Below are 20,285 nucleotides of genomic sequence, written 5' to 3'. Positions count from 1 at the left end.
TAAACAAGTCAAACAACAACCCTCCTACGTGGAGACGTGGATATCCATGTCTGATCTTAAATTGAGGCTCTACCTCCTCCCTAGAAATATCCCATCAGTCGCACTTGGAGTTCAAGACCCTGCAAGGACATCGATCGTGGAGGTCGAGAATCAGTCGTCCCACGGTACTGGGTACCTAGGTAACCTAAGTCAACGTCAGCTCATCTCTCAACGTCATAAATTAACGGAAAAATTACCAGCAAGTGGATAAGTGCCAATCTATATGTTGCGGGAGGAGATCAGTTGGTGGGTTGTGATCTCCCTTCGCCCCGTTGTTGTTTCGTCTGATGTTTCAATGTCTGTGCGAATGGTGGGGCTGATGATCGCCGAGGTTGGCGAGATGATGTTTGTTCCGAAGATCTTGAAACATGATCATCTCGCAAAGGAGAAATTGATAGTACTCAGGACATTAATTTATGATGCCACTGGCTTGTGGGATAGTAAGATTAAGAGAAAAAGAGTGGGACCTATGCTACACCAACGACACTAGAGCTTTGGTTCTTGATGCAGGATTGAAGCTTTCCAAGCGCACGCAATCCCAAAGAAGCTCATTGTCCCGATATTCTGGGACATCGACATTGAAGGAAAGATGAAATATCTGTCTAGTTTGATGGCTGAGGTACTCGCTTTGAAAGCTTATTCAAGCATTCCGTACCATGACAATAATGGATGACAGCAAGGAAAATTTCCACAAAGGCTAAAAGCTGTTCAAGAGTAAGTGTTCCAAAGGATAGCAAGTCGCCACTTGGCCAGAGAAAAGCGCGACGATGAGATTGTGGAAGAACGGCAAATGAGGGGACATTCCATACATATTTGTACAAATCCTCCTAGACGTGTCTTCATTCTAGAATACATACAACACTTAACTGTCAACACCTATGGATGCAATATATATCATACATCCCACACTCAAAGAAACTCATCCGCGAATGGATCGGCTTCCTGGTACACGATCGTCTTTTCCTTCTGCTTTGTCTGTTTTCCAGTGTTCGTCCTGCCGCGTTCATACGAGCCCGTGTCCACAGCATCGTCGCGCTCGACATCGCCCAATTTTGTGAAAATCGATCTAGAGCCAGAGTTATGATATCTTTCCTCAGGCTCTAGAATCAATTCCTCAGCAGGCGGTTTCCCTTCAAATACTCTCCACTCGACCCGGCTTTCCTCCAAACTTCCACATTTCTGCATCTCAAGCTCCATTCTCGCTTTCTCCTTATTCTCCTCTTTGACAATATGTTTCGGTCTCCAGAACAATCCATACTGTTCATCATCCGCGACCCGGAGTCCTGTTCGCATTGTTTTGAACCTCTGCACCTTCTCCCAGACTGCATCCATCTTTGGTCGGAGCTCAGGATCCAGTCCACGAGAGTCGATTTCATATTTTTTGATATTTACGGGCTGATCTACGGAACCCTGCTTCTGTTTCCTGCTCCACTCGTCGGATCTGGACTTGGAGCTGGGTTTGGCTCCGGATCTCAAGCTTCCTGGCGGTGCTCTACTTTTCGACGCAGTCCTCATAATTTCGATCTCTTCTCTCCTCGCAGTCAATTCCTCCGCGGCTCTGAACAAAGCATAACTCTTCCGGGTCTCGGCATCGGCATCGGGAAGCGCTTCAATAGCAGCCTGGGCGATTCGACGCGGAACCTGTACCTCGGAGCTTATCTGTTGTTCTTGGCGAATATCCTCCAGTGATGCTCCGCGATTGCTAACATGCTTTATGATTCTTGGCCCGGGGGGTTTGGGGGTTTTTGGGTTATCAGGTTTTCGACCCCAGTGTCCCGTCCAGGCCCCATCCACGCCAACGCCAGGACTGAATGCTGGATGTTCTGGGCCCTCGTCTCCTGCTTCACCGACGTCGTCCGTAGGATTGAATGTTGGCGGTTCTTGTATTGAAGCCTCCTCTTCGGCCGATGCAGGAGATAGGCCCAGTCGAGTCCTTAGGATGTGTGCTCGGTCGGAATATCTCTCGGCTAGCTCGTTGATCTCGCGGAGAGAAAGACCCTTCATTCGTATTTTCCTGAGTGGCACTCCTCCATCCACAAGATCTTCCTCATCTGGCAAGGTTTCTATCGGTACGTTTGAAGTTTGATCCGGTAACAGCTGAGATTCGTCTAGATGATCTTTTATTTTGGACTTGGATTTCGTTTCTTTTTCATCTTGTACAGCTTCAGTGCCGTGTTCTGTGGTTGCATTCAAGAGATGTTCTGGGGGTGCCTTATTACTTTGCAGCAGTTCTAGCAACTCCCGGTCTTTGGTGCGTCTAGGCGAGCTGCCCGCAACAGTCGTGTTAGGATCAATGGTATGATTCGTGGCCGTGAAATTTCCATGCGCATAGGCCAACGCTTTTTTGTTGGACTTGGAAACCTCCTCGGGAGGCCGATGGCTGACGATAGTATGAACCTGAGCAATGACTATGACATGGTCACCGACTCTGATGAAGCCATCGCCTCTTCCACCACCCCTGGCTCCCTTGTCCAGAACTTTACAACGTAAAGTTCGCAGAACACCATCAGAGGCAATTCTGGGAAGAATGATCCTATGGCCCTTCGATGTTTTGGATTTCGGAGAATCGAAGGAGATTGGTTTTCGTTGCCAGACATCAGCGTTGGAGAACGTAGCTGGCCGCTTGAACGAACTATTGTCGGGGTCTGGAACCCAGGCGAAGTCTTCTTCTAGACGCTTCTGCCACCCTGAAGGACGGATATACGTGTCGTCCGTTTCCGTGACACGTTTCCAGACGTCAACTGGTGTGGGTCTGACTTTATACTCCTCTGAAACCGGGTTAACAAATGGGTTGCCGTCTGGCGAGTTTCCTTTTGTGAAAGCGGCAGCGATTTTGGCTCCAAGCATGGTAGCTTCCAAGATGTGCACAAAGAAATGTCTTGTCTCCATCAAGGCGCCAAGTGTTCGACTTGGTACCTTGATATTGAATTGTATGATGGGGTGAGGATCAAGGCTGACAGTTGTAAACGAAGAAACAGTCATGCCTCGAGCATTAGCTGCGAGAGCTGGTGAGATGGCCCGCCCTCTACTTCGCTGCGTATCGGACGCTGACGTTGTCAAAGCCGTGGTAATAACAACGACAGAAGCAGGGAGCGCTCGCATGACACTGCGAAGGTGGGTGGAAATCTTTGACGATCCGGATTTCTTGTCTGTCGGGTCTTTTGTTTGCTCTGGAGCTGATTTTTCGAGCTGTGACTCGTCTTGCCGTGCCTTGTCTGGCAGGTCCCCAGATCGAGATTTTTCTAAAGCAATATTTCCTTTTGCACGAAGGGGTTCTCTCTGCTCGGAAAGCAATGGCAGCTGTTCAGGTATTGTTGTGGCGGGATGTTTCACGTCTCTAGGTGCCATTTCACCGGATACATCAATTAATCGAGGATCTGGGTGAGTGGTCACTATATCTCGCTCTGATACAGGGACCGTTGGATGGGTTCCCGGTTCTTCTGTAGACATCCCATCCTCATGAACCTGTTGTTCGGATCTGAACCCATTCAGGTTTTGCGACTCGGGCATAGCTGCACTTGGTTCGGAAAACTGTTGCTGTTGGAGATCTATTGCCGCGATCTCCTCATCTGGCAACCTGGGAGCTGAATCATCCGGAACAACTTCGGGCTGACCTTCTGTACTGAATGCAGCAGTGGGATCGTGAGACTGGATGTCTCTATCCGCTCTGCTCGCCAGCATCGAGGCTTCCGGGGAGACTTGATCCTGCGGCTCTGGCTGGTCGACGTTCGGGGGAAGAGAAGCTGCAAGTGGTGATGGGATACTTGTGTGGGAGCTTTTATATACTTCAGCTTGCAGTCCATCTTCCGTAGGCGGATCGATAGTCTTCAGAATTGACGAAGAAGTTGTTTCATCTCTACTTTCATTGTTAGTATAGTCTTTCCTCGAATTTTGATCGAGATTGCAGCTCACCCAAGTGACGACTTGGTCGAAAGCTTGTGATCCATAACCTGATGACTCTCCTCTTCCAGCAAAGATGGTGTCTGCTTCTCCTTGTTCTGTAGCAGCTCCTTGTCGCGATTCCGTTTCTGTAAGTGCAGCGGTAGCCGCTTTGCCTTCTTTTTTTCGTGCTTAAAGCGCCGCAGCTTCTTAGCCTTCGTCTTCTCTCTCATTTTCTGCTGCAACTCCCCCCTCGAGACCCCTTCCTTCCTCTTGAACTCTGCAATAATGTCGATCATGTCGAGTTTAGATTCATCTTCTCCAGCTTCCCTCTTCTCCTTCATAAATTGTTCCTGATAATTGTCCACTTCCTTCTTCAGTCTTGCTGACTTCATTTTCTCCTGCTTGACTTTCCGAAGCAAGGCATGCCCTGTCAACATCTTCTGTGGTCGTCGCCACTTTCGTGCCCCTTTGTCGGTTTTGAGAGCTCCTTGTCCGCTCACTACACGGTTCTTCTCTTCTTCACCTATGTCTCTAATCTCTGAGCTTCCATCTTTTGCAACTTTAGCAGAAAGTGATCTCTTAGTTGAATGGAGATTTCGAACTAAATCTCCATTGAATCAGCAAACGTCCATGTCTATTATCAAGAGCTTACTTCGTCTCGTCATCAGACATTCAGCTCTCGACCATCTATAAAAGAGCCCATAGAACCGCGTCGCAGCTGCCCACTGCATATTCGTAGAATTGACCACCAATCGAGCTCAATTGTATCGGAGCATCGATATCGACTCCTCTGCAGCTCTGCCAGCTCGCCAATCCGTAATTTCGAAGGTCCCACAAGCCCTCGGAATACGATCGCGGCTCCAAAAAAAATATAGAACCATCTGCAGCACAACTGCACAATCTCGGCCACCGTACAAAAGTGCAAAAAGATCCCCAGCTTCACGAACACTCTGCGAGATCTGCACAACACAACAATGGCAGTCAAACATCCCCTCCAGACTGTCAAGCGGGCGTCAATCCCCTCAATTCAACCCAAACGAACACAAGCCCGGCACGCCTCACTCCTCCGTCGTCCACACCGTCCCTACACCTTCACACAGCTCGTCACTCTCTCAGACGGCAGCACCTACACCTGCCGGACGACATCTCCGGCACCAGTATTTCGCAGCACGAAAGATACGCGCAATCACCCATTATGGCAGCCGAGTCTGGATTCCTTGCGGAATGTGGAGCAGGATGAGGCAGGGCGGCTGAGGGCTTTCAGGGAGCGGTTTGGGAGGGGATGGGACTTGGATAGTGAGGTTGTGGAGGAGGAGGGGAAGGATGGAGAGAAGCAGATGGATGTTAAGGGTGGGGGGGATGAGGGGGGCAGTTTGATGGATTTGATTTCTGGGGGAACGTACAGTAAACCAGGGAGCAAGGAGATGGCGTCACAAACGAAGGGGAAGAAGGGCAAGAAATGAGGTGGGAATTCGGTCATGTGTGAATATGGATGAACGTTGGATTGGAGAAGGCGACCACCATGGCCAGAATAGGGCAATTGGAGTTGTACAAAATGGGGTATGGGAATAGTCGACGCACTTCTGGTGGTGTATACAATATGTACAGAACACAGGTGTATATGGAGATGCATAGAGGCATAAACAACGGCGTTGGGTCCAGAAATGGGATTGTACTATGTACAACTACTAAACCGCAAGCAGCTGAAGGGTATACCCCAAATCATCAGCTGATAATCATTTCTCCCATCAAAACTTATGCCGAACTGCTATTCATGAAAGTTACCCCTCCGTTGAATGGATTAATCGTCATCATCGTCATCCTCTGCTGTTATGGTTGCAGCTGCTTGTGATTGTTGAGCTGATTCGTTGCTCGCACGGGCAGCTGGCTCGACAGTTGGCTTATAGAATGCATTATCATCTTCCTCGGCGTCAATCTGCATCAAGAAGGTTTCCCAGATTTCGATGAGCTGTGGATGTCAGTCTTCGTTTCACAGTAGAGAAGTTCTTCGCTCACCTCCTTTTGAGCCTCGACAGCACTCTCTAAGAATGTCTCGACCGCACTCTTGAAATCTTCAACCTTTTCACGCTCAAATCTCTCAAGCTCCACTCTCATCAATCGGCCCATATCCTCAAACAACAGTCTCGCTTGATGCACCTTTCGTTCAGCATCAGCTACCTCGCCTTGAATCTGGGTCAGGCGATCTTGTTGTGTCTTGCCCTGTCGCAGAAGCTTCTCTTGAGTAGATTTTCGCTTCTGCATCTCCTGCTCTGCACTGGACCATGCATAGTAAGCTTTTTGGCGAGAACCGAAGGCTGTCTTGATACTGCCAATTAATCGAATGTACTCGTCAATCGTGATTCCAAGAGTCAAAACATCTTGTTGTGCTTGACGATCATACAGCTCTTTAATTCGAATCTGAAGGTCTGAAAGTCCTTCAAGTGGTCCGGACAAGGAAGCTGAGAGTTCGACGGTGGAAAGTGCGTGTAGCGAAGCAGAAAAGTCGCCTGCAGCTTCGGACATTCCTTTGCGCTGGGTTACAACGGTATCCATGGCCTTCAGCAGAGCTTTGAGCTGGTTCTCAAGGGCATCTAAGTAGACTCTTCGCTCGTGAAACCACTACCAATGTTAGTATTCTTCCACTAGATAGAGTAACAAACTCACATCATCTTGCTCTACGAACTTGCCACCCCCACCAACAGATATCCCCAATCCACTAAACATACCCTTACTTTCTGGTAAGGGCTCTTTGCGTTCCTTGTGCTTGACATCAACATTGAAAGCCTCGCTCTCCAGGAACAATTTTAAGTCGGCGTCATGCTGTAGTGTGGGATGAGCAGCTATTTTATTCAGCATCCGCTCCAAAGCCGCTCTCCTGGACTCAACGAAATTCGAATCGAATCGACCAACAGCTTGCTTCTCAGGTGGTGGTGGAACGACAACACCAGGATTGTTCCCATGTAAGGTATTGTAAAGCCAAAGGAAGTCTCTGTATCTTCTCGATACTGCAAATTCAGGCTGTCTATAGGCTTTCGAAGATGTCTATATCCATTAGATTTGAACCTCAAGCATTCGAGAGGAATGTCCTACCTTCGTCTTGACAAGATACACAATATGCGAACTCGTTAGATCTCCAACCTTATGCGGATCCCCAACCGAGATGTCGAATGAAGGCTTTGCAGCTTGCTCAATGCTCACACTCGGCTGGGTATCTCTCCTGACAGGAGCTGCTTGAGCGGGTTGAACCGGAGGTGGTATTCTTGGACCAGTAGTCGGCGCAGCATCATCACTCAAATCAACAGAATCCAGCATGCTTCCTCTCATTGAGCTCTGCGCAGAAGCTAGCGGCTGCCTGATATTGTGTGTTACCACCTGCTCTTTCTGCGGCGGCGCAGGAGGTTGATCAATCTGCGGTACTGGCGCATTATCTCCCAGAGGTCCTAAAGGTCCCAGATCGTCGTCCAAAGCTTGAAGTCGCACTGGTTGTGTGCCTGGTCGTCTGGGAGTTCGCGGGTTTCGTCCAGCAGGTGATTTGAGAGTTTGGGTCGAAGGAGCCTCAAGGGATTGCGATTGCTCTGGTTTGGAAGCTTCTGTTAAACTGTTAGATGACCTCCAATCTATTATCGTAGTAATCACCTGTTGATTCCTGGAATCCCGGAGCTTCTGGAGATTTGGCGTTGGATGTCGGCGCACTTGATGGGACATCTGCACCACATGTCAGCCATTGATTCGAGCTCTTGATACGATTAGTGTTGCTTACCACCCCATGGCGAATCACCTGCATCTTCCAAATCCATAGTTGCGATAGAGAGCGATAGGTAGTTGGGAGTTGACGAGCTCTGAAAGTCTGGAGCTGTCGCTGCGTAGTCTGGGATCGGCATGGCGGAGGATCTAATGTACGTCGTGCGGCGTCTGATGCCGAGATTTGCTATGAGGCAACCAAGTTCAGGGATTACGACGAAGGGAGTTTTCTGGGGAAGAAGGAAAGAATTATTCTGATACGAAGTGACACTTCAAAATATGAGTGAACAAAAGTATCATTACATTCACGATAGAATAATTATAGGGTATCATCTTTTATTTGTTTTCTTGCTCCCGCGTTGGCCCTGTCTTCAGCTCCAAACGAATGCCTCCACCCGCATATCCTTGCAAGATGGGACATCCAAACGTCGTACAAGCTGTTCTTGATATCTCCATGCACTGATGCCACGTAGCAGATTTGAAGAAATATATACTTCTTTGGCGCTGCCGGCAGAAGCTGCATATTAGGGCACGAGGCTACAAGCCATCTGCCACCGGCAATCGTGGCTGTACCAATGCCCGACATCAAAAATATGCTGCAATCCTCTGTCATGTCATATCCGTATCCTGGGTATCCTGCCCCGCCCCATTGCTATTGCCCCTCTCCAGATCCTCCAAGAAAACCTTTGCCTTGTCCCATAACTCTGCTTCCATATCCCTCCCAACTCGACCGCTTCTGCTATTGAGCCATCCGATGTCGAGCCTACCCATGCCACTCTCTCCAGAAGGAGGTTCTGCTGGAGCTGCAGCAGACCTCAAACCGCCCATACCACTGCCATCTTGCCCATCCCTGCCTCTCTTCGCCTTTTCGGGGGGAATTATATTTGACTCTTCCAGTCCATAGATCTGCCGCTTCAATCCTATATCCACCTTCTGCAGAGTTTTCAGGTAGGAATTCGAGGCATTTTCGAAGGCTTCTCGGCGCGCGGAGGGAGTTTGGGTGGAGTCGGATTGAGAGGCTGAGAGGGTCTTGAGAGCCAGACCAGCGGATTGCAGGAGTTGTGTAATGCTCTAGACACATATATTAGCAGCAGGTTCGAAGCAAACCTCGTTCAATGCTTACCTTGTCAATGTCGTTCAGCTGTTGTATACGTTCAGCTTTCGTGAATGGTCGGTATGCAGAAGGTGGTTCCGCCTCATTTGATGGCGAAGACATTGCGCCGATGTTCGCAAAACGACCCGCTCCCTCGACGATTCATGCAGGTAGTCAAGGATATGTAATTCGAAGAGCGCGTTACAAGAGAAAACTGCGGGTATGTTTGACCGAGGCTGGGTACTCAATGAAGATTAGTGCGGCTCTGCGGGAAGAACGACATTAGTGCCCCTTTGAGCTGCATCGCCAGAACATTTCGAATTCGGTTTCTCATCTTTCATCAAATTTCTCTCATCTACCAAATCCCCATTGAACGCGATATAGTCATATCATTTATATCCTCGAAGCAATTTGATTCGACATTCGATGAATGAGAAGGAGCAGGGCTGTTGTAGAAAGGGTGCATGAGTGATGAAATACTAGGTGACGATGTCAAATCACCAATCTCAAGGTCCCGGAAATGGACCTCCAAGTGCTGGAATGTCGATGCAACATCAATCTGGAGGTCAAGCACCTTCATCGCAGGGCCAAAATCTGTCGCAACAGAATTTGAATCAAATTGTAAGCATAAACATGTTCTGAATGTCTTCTGTGTCATTGTTGCCTTGCATCGACTGTATCTTTCATCGAAGCCCGAATTCTCTAGTGGAGAGTCTCATGGATGAGTTTACAAAATCTGCGCATGAGCTCGATGGCTGCAATGCGCCTTCCAGGAGCATGAAGCTCCCATAGCAGCTTCCTCTCAACTGTAGTCTCGAGATCAGAAGTTCGTGATCGAATGTTCCGTGACTGCAATTTGCAATCTATCAATTTCCGTCCAGCTTTAGATACTATTCGGAATATCCTGTTTATTCTACCCAACCATGCCGAAGAGTGTGCCAGAGCGGGTCTTGAGGCCACCAAAGCCAAGACTCAGACAAGTTGGGAGCGAGCAAGCAACTTCAAGGAATCCCCATCTTGTTGCCAATCCTCTGAATCTCTCACCCTCAATAAGAGTAGATGGGTTTTTTGTGCCTGGGGATACAAATAGAAACCTCTTAAATTCGGAAGTCCAAAGACCGAAGGGAGATGATCTGCGTGGGGTGAGTGTTGAATAGCCGAAATTATTCTTCACTTGCGGTTCGACTTTGAGGCACTTAGCTGCAAGTGAAGCAAAGTCACGGGGTGATTTCATGAGATGGGCCGGCCTTTTTCCGGAGCTTGCCTTCTTTAGGCCTGTCTATGGTTGTTCCCATCCCGTCTTGCTCTCCTTTCAAACATTCATCATACTCGTGACAAAACCTTTGCGCGCTGAGAACCACCCTGTATCTTCAGCTATCTTCGTCTTTACCCAGTCCTTTCAAGAGCTTCCTCCTTTATCTTGTTGCCTCCTTTCAATATGCCGCCCGGTATTCTGCTTCATACCGATCTAGAGCCCACTGCTAATCCTCGTCTTCTACCAAAGGTCATCGAGTATCTTGTCAAGAAGGGATACAACAGAACTGAACAAACTCTCCGTGCCGAGTCGGCTCATGTCGACAAGGACGGTAGACCTCTCCAAGACAGACCGGACGAGCACGGTTATGGGAAATACGCGAAGGCCTACACTCTCATTCGTGACTGGGCCGAGGGCAATCTGGATGTATACAAAGTAAGTCAATGTTTTTCTCTCTCTCGACGTCTAGGTCAGTCTCTAATCTCTCTACAGTTCGAATGCCGCCGCTTGTTATGGCCCATGTTTGTGTATTCCTATCTTGAGCTCATCATTCATGACGGATCCAGCGAGGGCGAGAAATTCTTCACCGCCTTCAGTTCCTCATTTGAAAAGGTCCACGGCGATGAACTCCGAACCCTTGAGACCATCAAACTCCAACAACATGTCTTCGACAATTCTTTGACCAAACTTTACCGAAACAATAAATACAGAATTCCACTTAATACTCATGTTTACTTCGGGCTTACAACATTCCTAGAGCAGAAGGACACCCCCGTCGATGGTGGCAGGACGATTCTCTACCTCTTGCAAAGCTACTGCGAACTTCGAGAGACACAACGCGGACCGCTTGATCAATTCAGCTTCGACGCCATTGTAAACAAGACACGAGCTCAGAACGTTGACGACTTGGATTTGCAAGAAGGTATTGAGGGCGCTTTCACTGGAGTGAGCAATAAGGACATCATGGATAATACGACGCCATTAAAGCTTGGCTTGATGGCAATGGAGCATGATCTCGCTTCAGACGTCCGAGCCGAGCTTGAAGATGAGGATATCAAAAACCCACCCCACTCCGGAAAATCTACGCTAGTCGAAGAATTCGATCACACCATCAAGAGGGAAGATAGCACAGACGCACCATCTCGCAGCGAAATTCCTCTACCGCCATCACGAGCTCGCGACGTTATGATGGAGGTTCAGAAGATCAAGGAATACAGAGATCGATTCAAGATCGAAGGTCGTACGGGTGGAGTAGGACCGGGAATCTCCGTATGCATGTGGACTTTCCACAATTCCATGGACTCGTAAGTTACCATACAGCCTGCGCCATCACGTATACTGACATATCGATAGCATCACTTGCATTGAGTTCTCCGATGATACCAACCTTGTAGCCTGTGGAACCGAGGAATCATACATTCGTGTTTGGCATGCTCATGGTGAAGTTCTGCATTCCAGCCTTGCTGGTGAACCGTCAACCTCGCGTCGTCTCATCGGTCACTCAGGTCCGGTCTACAACGTGTCTTTCTCTCCATCAATTGAAAGTCCTGAAGATGCCGGTTCCCCGACTCCCTCTACCGCCCCCCAACTCCTCCTCTCTGCATCTGCCGATAAGACAGTTCGTCTTTGGTCCCTGACCTCCTGGACTTGCTTGGTGGTCTTCAAAGGCCACGAGGGACCTGTTTGGAATGTCAGATGGGGCCCACACGGTCATTACTTTGCCACCTGTGGCTGGGACAAGACCCTTCGAGTTTGGGCTCAAGATCACATCTCTTATCTTCGCTTGATGGTCGGTCACGACACTAGCGTCAATCAGATTGCTTGGCACCCCAACGGAGCATACGTCTTCTCTGCCAGTGATCAAGCCGACAAGACAGTTCGTATGTGGTCATTCGTTACTGGTGATTGTGTCCGTGTATTCTCTGGCCATACCGATATGATCAGTGCTTTGGAGTGCAGTCCAAGCGGAAAGATTCTTGCTTCTGCCGATAATACCGGATGCATCATTCTCTGGGACCTTGCCAAGGGTACCATGATCAAGCGTTGCAGAGGTCATGGCAAAGGTGGCGTTCATTCTCTTACCTTCAGCGTCGAGTCAACGGTTCTAGTTTCCGGTGGATCTGACGGCACCGTTCGTGTCTGGGATGTGAAGCTTCCTACCGATCCTCATCCAACTGGTGACGGAGATACTCTACCTACCAATGCCGCAAATGATGCAGCTCGCATCACCAACGGTACAGCCTCGGGCACTCAACCAAATGCTAATGCTGCTACCGCAGCTGGAAGCAAGAAAAAGGGCAAGGACACGACGATCACTCCTGATCAGATCAGTGCGTTCCCGACTAAGAAATCTCCTGTCTACAAGGTTAAGTTTACTCGTATGAACTTGGTCATGGCCGGCGGTCTCAACTTGGGTTAAGCGGTTGTCTGAGCCTCCTTTTGGGGGGCGACTTGGGTTGTGGAGCTTGGAGTTGGAGTGGTTTCCGAATTGCAAAAATGGTGATGGCAGTTTGCGAGAAGACTGCTTCTCTTACACTCTGGGTACATATGTCATCGACGTTGCATGCATGGGAGGATATTATGGCGTACAGCAGTGCGGGAAATCAGAATACCAAGGTTCACTAGTCGTACTCGATTCTCTGCGCACAAAATAAAGATTCTTCATTGCATACCTCTATCTTTGTGGTCCGATACCCAGCAAGCTGTGATGTAGAGTCTAGCTGAACAGAGTGACTTGGCTAGCTTTTTCCTTCTGTCGTCCTCTTTAACACACAAGATCAACACATTTCAAAGATCGCAATCTGCATCCCGCACAGCTCCTTGGTGAAGATATTTAAATCAATGGAATCGGGTATCAAAGCTTTGTTCCAACATAAGATCTTGGTCCGACAGGTGCTAACCACGTGCTCGAATTTTTCGAAAAGTGGTTATGCAGACGTGTCCACGAGGCTCTTCTGTTCATGACGAAAAGATTGGGCTCTAAACAGATGTGGTGTATGCGCGTATAAGAAAGCCTCCACCAGAACGCTCTCCATCTATCTCTTTCAATCCTCCCCCACCGATCTGACATCAAAATCCGCCTCGCAACCATACCATCTTCCATCAAATCATACGTCAGGATACTTGAAGTCACTATTCCCGCTTCCACCACTGCCATAATTACAATGGCGCAACCAATCCCACCAAATATGATTTCATACGCATCGCAAATGCGTGTCTTGGCTACCAAAACACTGATCACTCCTAACTGGATGCCCTACGAGGATTTTTGTGATCTACATATCTCCTTGAATGGTGCTATCAAGGAGCACTTGCTTTCTGCGCCGGAGCAAGTCATTGAGTACCATACCGAGAAGGCATTCTGCATCTAGATCTTGCCTCAAGACGTCCACGAAATGTTTGGCAGCAAGGTTGATCCTCTCTATACTCTCTATGTAGCTGCGCAAAGCAGTCTCGGTCCGAGTTGAAGAAGACTCTTGAGGTAAGCAATTTCTCACTCACATGATGGTGTTCATATTGCTAAGAAAACTTGCGCGCAGAGACACATTCGGCCAGCATCAGTGGTCTTCAACATGAGGTCGTTACCATCAACTTCTGGAGATGGATAAATTGAAGAAGGAGTGCTCGTATTCGTCGGATCGTGAGCGGGAGCGTGCTGAGACCATCGAACTGAGAGAGGGAACCGCGATCATGGAGGCTAAAATTCGCCGAAAGGAAGAAAGTATCAAGATCTTCGATGAACAGCTTGTGGGGTTGGGCTTAGAGCTTGTTGAGATGTCTTCTGAAGACGAAACTCCAGATGCGACTTCTCAATCAGGGCGGAATAATATCAAGACGGATGCAGAGAGTCGGCAAAGGGATGTCCTGTACATGGGCTTTCTAAGATGGTCGAAGATCACTCATAAAATTTGATTAAATTCTAGAATGATACTTCCCTTATCTTCTACACCTAGGTGGGACATTGGTAATGTTGTATCATAAAGTTACGTAAATATTTTTTGAACGACGCAGTATAGCATTTATCAAGAACCAGTATATATCGATAATCAAGAGAACAGTGAACACAGTGTAAAGGCAGATGGAAATTAAAATCGCAATCATGAGTCGAGTTATCTCCATCTACAGAAATCTTTCAATCAAGAATGTGTGTCTTGTGACAATGGTCGACGTGCCTTCCGAAAGCCGCTTTTTCTACAATATGACTATTCGAAGGAAAAGCAAAAGAGTGAATGAAAGGCAAAGAGATTTTCGCTTAACAATCGAGTTTTGGGGACAAAAATTTCCAAAAAAAAAAAAAAAATGGGGAGAGCACCGTATATGACCAGTATTACATTTCCTTAATAGGTTCTTATTTTTATTTTTATTTTGTTTTTGTTATTTTCTCTTCTTTTACTTGCTTTATGTGGGACCGTATATGACCAGTACACCATCGCAACATTGTGCCGGAGTTTTGCTTAGCGAGATCTATATAGGAGGTAGCTCGCAAACCCCGGATTCGGTTAGCATGCTTTCTGTTTTTGTCAATTGAATCCACGACGGGGCAGCAACTCTCATAGCATGCCCTGATCAGGAAATTCTCACTCGGTCAGATTCTGTGTCAGTCAAATCGAATCATTGTCTAACGCGACCCATGAGATGTGTTTAGGTCCTTCTACTAGAATGTAAAGACGAAATTGACAATGACATCTCACTGGCATCCACTTCACTATACCTTCTTTATACTTAAGCACTGTGGATATAAATGTTAATTTCATGCATAAAACCTGCTTCTGTCCTTCGATCACAGGAAACATCGTATCACACATTGAAGCTGCTGTCTGCTGACATCTCATCTCTGATCCTACGTTACACTTATAAGTATCCAAAGCCTATGGCACATATTCTGTATTTTATCTAGTTGAATGTCCAATGGGTGACCAATGCACACTTTAACAAGTCTAAGAAAGCTTGGGGCACCTGGTTTGCTCCAACACTCTAACTATTAGCATTAAAAGAACGCTCTCTACCAGCCTTGGTGTCAGCCTTCTCACCTTCGGCCCAGACTTAAGCCTCGTTGAGTGTAGTCTGACCATCGCTCACACGTCCAAATTCTCCTATAACAACTCAATCGTCCTGTCATTTCGGCAGAGGTCCTCAATGAATTGCTTGTTTTCCGTGAGCAACCTTTTCTTCTCCTTCTTGACAAGGGATATGTCCCGCTCCTGTCGGGTAAGCTTGTGTCCGATGTTCTTCTGTCAAACTATCATCGTATCGGTGTAGGGACGATGTAGTTAGTATAAGCTTCAATGTGCGAGTTGATTTATGCATTACAATGCTCACAGGAGAACATAAGTCCGCTAAAATAGGATCACGATTTACCTTCAATTGTTCTTTATCATAATAGCTAAGAATCAACCTAGGAATTTCTTCCCCATCAAGAAACTGTTACAGGCCACCAGCAAGAGATCCTCATCGTAAAATCCCCGTTGACACTCCTAGTAAAGAATTTCCCAGGCGAGAAGCTCCCATGCAAGAAACTGCCAATGAGAAGACAATCAGTCAAGAAACGCGGAAAGGGGCCTCCTCCAAGAAGACTCAATAACAAGACTGATTAGCGCCAGAGCTGAAACCCCGAGATACATTCCCAATCACTGCATCCACCATCCCCTAGCCCGCTCAAAAGCCCGCCAGGAGTTTGCCGCTGGATACACAATTGTTCCTCGAGGTTGAGATTTGAGTCGCTTGAATCTCATCTTGATTTCGTCATCAAGGGGATCGATACCGTGCTTCTTATCTTGATTTGGACCAGATGCCTCGTCAAGTGATGTCTCCTCACCGGGATCGACTCGGGGTACTACTGGGAAGCGAATGAGTTCGGGAAGCGGGGGACGATTTGGCATGATACGGTTCTCGCGAAGTTGATCCAACATCTTCGTAAACGTGGATGCCTCCTTCAATTCAATGGCCATTCTCAGGTTCTCGGCAAGCAGAGTTGCTTGACTGTCTTGCAGCCTCTTGATGTCGTTCTTGGTCTGATGTTGGTCGAATTGGAGTCTATTCAAAGTAGTCTCTAGGCTCTTCATTTGTTCCTTGAGCAGGTATGCTGGCTTAACCTCCTCGCCCCCGAGCTTGGCTTTCATCGCGCCGATCGTCTGATCCTTGTTGTTGCATACTTGACCCAAACGAATAATTTGGCTCTCCCTCTTTAGCACAATATCATCCTTTGCTTGCAAGAGAACATCCTTTTCTCGCAAGAGAACCTCCTTTTCTTGTAGGTTGATCTCCATCTCTTGTACGGCTCTCTTGGTGTCATCGAGTCGGTTCATCAAATCTGGCAAAGCACCTGTGGAGCTTTGGAGGAAGGTCTCCTTGGACTTGTTGTGCTCAGACGCCGCGTCGTAAGCCTAGGTATCGGATTAGTTGCGGACAGCCAGGATGCCGGCAAGTTTGTCGCCTTGAAAGCCGGTCAAGACCTCCGCGATTCGTGATTTGTACAGAGCCAACGCATGCGAAAGGGCCATTGGGATAGCCTTGGAAGCTTCAGCGCGTGCTTCCATATTTTTCGTGTGGCCCATGATAAGTCAATAGAGAGGTGATTCTGCTACCGTGTTTTGCGTTGACGTTGTCGAAGATGTACGGGTGGAGAGATCGGTTTTGAAGGAATTTTGTATACGCGCCTACCACGCGATTCTTAGCGCAATACCTTGCGACGCTATTTACTTTCAAAATCACAGATAGGCCACTAAGTGTACTGTGTAGCTAGCCTAATCAGGTCAAACCTTCTTTTAAGATGCGCCCTAGCTTCTATATGTTGCCAATTCCCATCAATTGTCCGACATCCCAATTTCGCCATCCGTAGGAATACCTAAAATATGTAAGACATAACATTGGCCACAATTTTCATCCTTGCAAGAACGCGAGGTAGAACATTATTCATATTGCCATACGTAAGACAAATGCTTGGTTTGGTAAGATCCGTGTATAGAGGAAATGAAATTCCATTCGGGACGCCCAGCTCCTTTCCTGAAGTTAGGCAACTAAAGTCATCTTTCCTGATTGCAACCAAGGACTTCGGTTACGATAGTACAGTTTACAAATTCATAAATATAAATTACATTTCAATGAAAACATACGAGAGTGCCAATCTTTCTCTTCTCATAAGAGAAGACGGCCTGATTTCGCCCTTGGTCGTAACACCTTCATTTCGGTCGCCTTCATCCTTAATTCTATTGTGAGGACGACCTTTCAGAGCTTCTATAAACGGGGCAGTACAACTGTATGCGGCCGCAGATTTACAGCATGTAAAATATTTTTGATACCTCAAAAACATCGTCATAGCGAAAGCACGAAACACTTTCAATTATCTCAACGGCCTAAAACGGCAACGCAAATTTCAATGAATGCCAACGAGCTATTTGAGTAGTGCCTGAAATATGCTAAATACAGATACAGTGTTCTTAGCTCGTCGAAAATCTCAACTTCTTCCCTTCTACGCCCGTAAAGCAGTTTTCCATTCTTTCCTCTCCCAGTCTTCGGCTCTAATTGCTTTCTCTTCCTCGGCTTTATCTTGACCTTCGCTGTTTGGTACTTCCTTCGTTGCTGGATCCTCATCGGATTGGTGGTCTGTCGCTGGGACATCTTCCCCCTCGTCCTCCGCTGCTACATCATTTTGCTTGTCTACCTTATGATGATACTGAATGAATTCTTTCAATGATCTCACTGCACGTTCGTGCACGCTTTCTTGCACCGAGTCTTGCACCAACTCTTCGATAGCCTCCTCGAGTTCTTCATTGCTTGGAGGTGTTCTGGGTTTCAATACAACCCAATCTTCTTCCATGGTAGGGGTTTTTGGCTTTGAGGGAGGCTTGCCTTGGTAAGTAAAAACGAGGTAATAATCTTCGCAAGATTCGTAGACGCCAGAACAGATGTAACCTCCGCACTTGGGACATGGTCGGGGTTCCGGGCTGCGGTTAACGGATCGGGACATGTTTGTTGTGTTAATAGTGTCGGAATGCTTTGTGGTGTCGATTGATTATGTGTAACAGAGCGGGAGTAAGAGGCGAAGTTAAAGAGATTGCCGATGGTTCTGGACTGGAGGGTGGATGAGTAAGGGAACAGGATGTGAATAACTTTGCGCCTAGTGACTCGTTAGTTGTCAGGACACATCACAGCATCGAGACTGTGGGTGACACATATTATTTGACTGAGTAAAGGAATAAAATAACTCTATGATTATTCTAAATCTAAGTTGCGTTCCAGCGCAATGCATCCCCATTAACCAGTAAGCCCTGCTTCCAATTCGTTCTTCTCATCAGCCGTAAGAGCGCTCTTCGCTTGCCCAACATCAACAAACACAGCCAACAGGAAAAGCCCCAGCCCAGCACATCCGGTCCCGAACCAAAAAGCCGCCTTATAACTTTCTCTCAGCCCCAAATGTGCAGTGGCTGAGACCACTACGTCCGCCGCCCCAAGGAAGAAACCAATACCCAAGAAAATGATAACCCAGACAACGGCTCCCGCAAGACCTTGCTGGTGTTTTGGAAGACTCGTTGTGATGAAAACGTTGCTGACGCTGTATGTTACATCCACGCCTAAAGTTGACCCTAGCATCGCGGGGAAGATGTATGCCCAATAGCTGAAGTGTTCGGGTATGAGGGCGAAGAGCAAGACGCTGACCACATAGCCTATGCCGGAGGCTATGAGCAAGGCTTTGCCAGGGAGGAGATGAAGGGTGAAGCCCCCGACTGTAGCGAGGACTAGGCCTCCGACGGCCATGGGGGCGAACCAGGCGGTTGTCCTGAGCGCCGAGACGCCTATCACTTCCATGATACTGTTGTCGTGATTAAATAATTTCTATGAGAGCGAAGATATCTCTTAGACTTACTAGAAACTTGCGTAGAACAAGTAAACTCCAAAGACTCCGTACGTGAAGAATAAAGCAACGAGCAGAGGCTTCATAGATTTGATCTTGAAAAGTGAGAAGGGAAGAAGAGGATTCTCCGAGATCCGACCCTCAACATAGAATGCACCACAAAGAAATGCGACTCCAACAATCAGAGTGACGGGAATATACGGTGTGGCCCAGCCGGAGGGGGCATGTGAGCTGTCAGTGATGGCAAAGACAACCAACAGCAAACCTGGCACAATGGTAGCCGCACCCCACCAGTCCATCTTCACTTTCTCGGAGCGTGGGTCAAGTCGATCAGAGGGAACAAAGACCAGTGCTACTGCGGATACCAAAGCCAGAAGAATTGAAGCGATCCAGAAATACCAGCCCCAACTAATATGCTCCCCGCTGAGACCACCTATGAATATTCCAGAGAAAAAGCCAAGAGGAGAAAAAGTTCCGTAAAGACAGAAGACTAGATTCTTTCGAGGACCTGGTCGGTAGATGGAACCCAGGATCATGATGCCAGCAGGTAAGAATGCCGCAGGTCCAAAGCCTTGTAATGCTCGACAGAATGTAAGCATCAGGAAGTTCTGACTGAAACCAGCAATGAGCGACCAGATGCACAACCATATCAACCCTGAGGTGAAAACAACGTATGCGCCATACAGGTCAGCTAGGCGTGCAAATGGAAGTAGAAAGGCTCCCGTCACCAATGAGAAAACATTGGCTGGCCAAGTACGAGATTCGGCAGATATATCGAGGACAGTGCTCAGTGTTGGGAGAATTATAGTGAAGCCGCTGATAAAGTATTCCTGCAGACGTGAGCTGCATTTTCATTTGCGGGTTTGAGAGACTTACCGCTGCAAGCATCGATCCGAGAATAGCGAAGCAGAATCCTACTTCAGCCCACCAAGTTTTGAAAATATCAGGTCGTTGTCTTCCCAGTCTTTCGAGCTCGTTCTGCGTTGGGAAAAGTGTAGGACACGTCTGCGAAGGAGAGTCGGCCCTCTCTGATTTATTGGTAATTCCTGCCATTTCTGGAGACATTATAATGGTGTCAAAGAATACACCAACATCATATAATGGAACTGAAGTTTATGAAAGTTCCGGGAGACATTTGGAGACATTTGGAGACATTTATACAAGTTTTGAGACCGTACGGTGTGCGCCTTTTGTCTTCGATGATAAATCATGGCATCCTAGCTGACTCGCTTAACACTCAGGGGAGATCAAGAGTTAAGACATGCGAGATGGTTCAGACACTACTCCCGAAGAGGATGCCAAGACACAACTCGTGCATTAGCGTTCACGTGCGAGGAGATAAGTACCCGCTACCGTTCCCTTTTTGCCTCACCTCTTCATGTCCTCGAAAAGTACGTCATCCTATGAGTTCAATAATATAATTC

At 47.7% G+C, this 20,285-nt stretch overlaps 9 protein-coding genes across 9 annotated transcripts; 3 read left to right on the top strand and 6 right to left on the bottom strand.

Moving 5' to 3' along the window:
* Nucleotides 1-854: 854 nt before the first annotated feature.
* On the bottom strand, nucleotides 855-4,757 carry LY89DRAFT_715568 (uncharacterized protein). The gene is made up of 3 exons (XM_018218218.1): nucleotides 4,574-4,757; nucleotides 3,952-4,528; nucleotides 855-3,895 (listed from the first exon to the last, which is right to left on the bottom strand). The coding sequence occupies exons 1-3, from the start codon at nucleotides 4,650-4,652 to the stop codon at nucleotides 949-951; spliced, it is 3,603 nt and encodes a 1,200-aa protein (XP_018075723.1). The 5' UTR covers nucleotides 4,653-4,757; the 3' UTR covers nucleotides 855-948.
* Nucleotides 4,758-4,895: 138 nt separating this feature from the next.
* On the top strand, nucleotides 4,896-5,731 carry LY89DRAFT_639367 (uncharacterized protein; the record flags this gene model as incomplete). The annotated part of the gene is made up of 2 exons (XM_018211616.1): nucleotides 4,896-5,225; nucleotides 5,271-5,731. 2 exons carry the CDS (start codon nucleotides 4,896-4,898, stop codon nucleotides 5,382-5,384), a joined length of 444 nt encoding a protein of 147 aa, XP_018075722.1. The 3' UTR covers nucleotides 5,385-5,731.
* Nucleotides 5,313-7,983, bottom strand: LY89DRAFT_681895 (Vps5-domain-containing protein). Its single transcript, XM_018214395.1, has 6 exons — nucleotides 7,682-7,983; nucleotides 7,558-7,626; nucleotides 7,012-7,511; nucleotides 6,586-6,963; nucleotides 5,938-6,540; nucleotides 5,313-5,890 (listed from the first exon to the last, which is right to left on the bottom strand). Exons 1-6 carry the CDS (start codon nucleotides 7,800-7,802, stop codon nucleotides 5,723-5,725), a joined length of 1,839 nt encoding a protein of 612 aa, XP_018075721.1. The 5' UTR covers nucleotides 7,803-7,983; the 3' UTR covers nucleotides 5,313-5,722.
* Nucleotides 7,984-8,310: 327 nt separating this feature from the next.
* Nucleotides 8,311-8,872, bottom strand: LY89DRAFT_549535 (uncharacterized protein; the record flags this gene model as incomplete). Its single annotated transcript, XM_018208287.1, has 2 exons — nucleotides 8,311-8,733; nucleotides 8,786-8,872. Coding segments are annotated over 2 exons (510 nt in total), but the record flags the coding sequence as incomplete, so codon positions are not given.
* A 208-nt stretch (nucleotides 8,873-9,080) lies between these two features.
* On the top strand, nucleotides 9,081-12,700 carry LY89DRAFT_681893 (WD40 repeat-like protein). Its single transcript, XM_018214394.1, has 4 exons — nucleotides 9,081-9,376; nucleotides 10,260-10,445; nucleotides 10,503-11,314; nucleotides 11,364-12,700. The coding sequence occupies exons 1-4, from the start codon at nucleotides 9,245-9,247 to the stop codon at nucleotides 12,427-12,429; spliced, it is 2,196 nt and encodes a 731-aa protein (XP_018075719.1). The 5' UTR covers nucleotides 9,081-9,244; the 3' UTR covers nucleotides 12,430-12,700.
* A 620-nt stretch (nucleotides 12,701-13,320) lies between these two features.
* On the top strand, nucleotides 13,321-13,922 carry LY89DRAFT_715563 (uncharacterized protein; the record flags this gene model as incomplete). Its single annotated transcript, XM_018218217.1, has 2 exons — nucleotides 13,321-13,491; nucleotides 13,550-13,922. Exon 2 carries the CDS (start codon nucleotides 13,611-13,613, stop codon nucleotides 13,920-13,922), a length of 312 nt encoding a protein of 103 aa, XP_018075718.1. The 5' UTR covers nucleotides 13,321-13,491; nucleotides 13,550-13,610.
* A 1,501-nt stretch (nucleotides 13,923-15,423) lies between these two features.
* Nucleotides 15,424-16,564, bottom strand: LY89DRAFT_730143 (uncharacterized protein; the record flags this gene model as incomplete). Its single annotated transcript, XM_018219445.1, has 3 exons — nucleotides 15,424-15,526; nucleotides 15,642-16,363; nucleotides 16,418-16,564. The coding sequence occupies 3 exons, from the start codon at nucleotides 16,562-16,564 to the stop codon at nucleotides 15,424-15,426; spliced, it is 972 nt and encodes a 323-aa protein (XP_018075717.1).
* Nucleotides 16,565-17,478: 914 nt separating this feature from the next.
* On the bottom strand, nucleotides 17,479-17,976 carry LY89DRAFT_730142 (uncharacterized protein; the record flags this gene model as incomplete). Its single annotated transcript, XM_018219444.1, has 1 exon — nucleotides 17,479-17,976. One exon carries the CDS (start codon nucleotides 17,974-17,976, stop codon nucleotides 17,479-17,481), a length of 498 nt encoding a protein of 165 aa, XP_018075716.1.
* A 287-nt stretch (nucleotides 17,977-18,263) lies between these two features.
* On the bottom strand, nucleotides 18,264-19,989 carry LY89DRAFT_705148 (putative transporter; the record flags this gene model as incomplete). The annotated part of the gene is made up of 3 exons (XM_018217433.1): nucleotides 19,738-19,989; nucleotides 18,874-19,691; nucleotides 18,264-18,819 (listed from the first exon to the last, which is right to left on the bottom strand). The coding sequence occupies exons 1-3, from the start codon at nucleotides 19,924-19,926 to the stop codon at nucleotides 18,264-18,266; spliced, it is 1,563 nt and encodes a 520-aa protein (XP_018075715.1). The 5' UTR covers nucleotides 19,927-19,989.
* Between the last annotated feature and the right edge of the window lie 296 nt (nucleotides 19,990-20,285).

This window comes from Mollisia scopiformis (genome assembly GCF_001500285.1).
Source record: "Mollisia scopiformis unplaced genomic scaffold LY89scaffold_5, whole genome shotgun sequence".
NCBI classification, from domain to species: Eukaryota; Fungi; Ascomycota; class Leotiomycetes; order Helotiales; family Mollisiaceae; genus Mollisia; species Mollisia scopiformis.
This window is presented reverse-complemented; position numbering and strand designations above follow the sequence as displayed.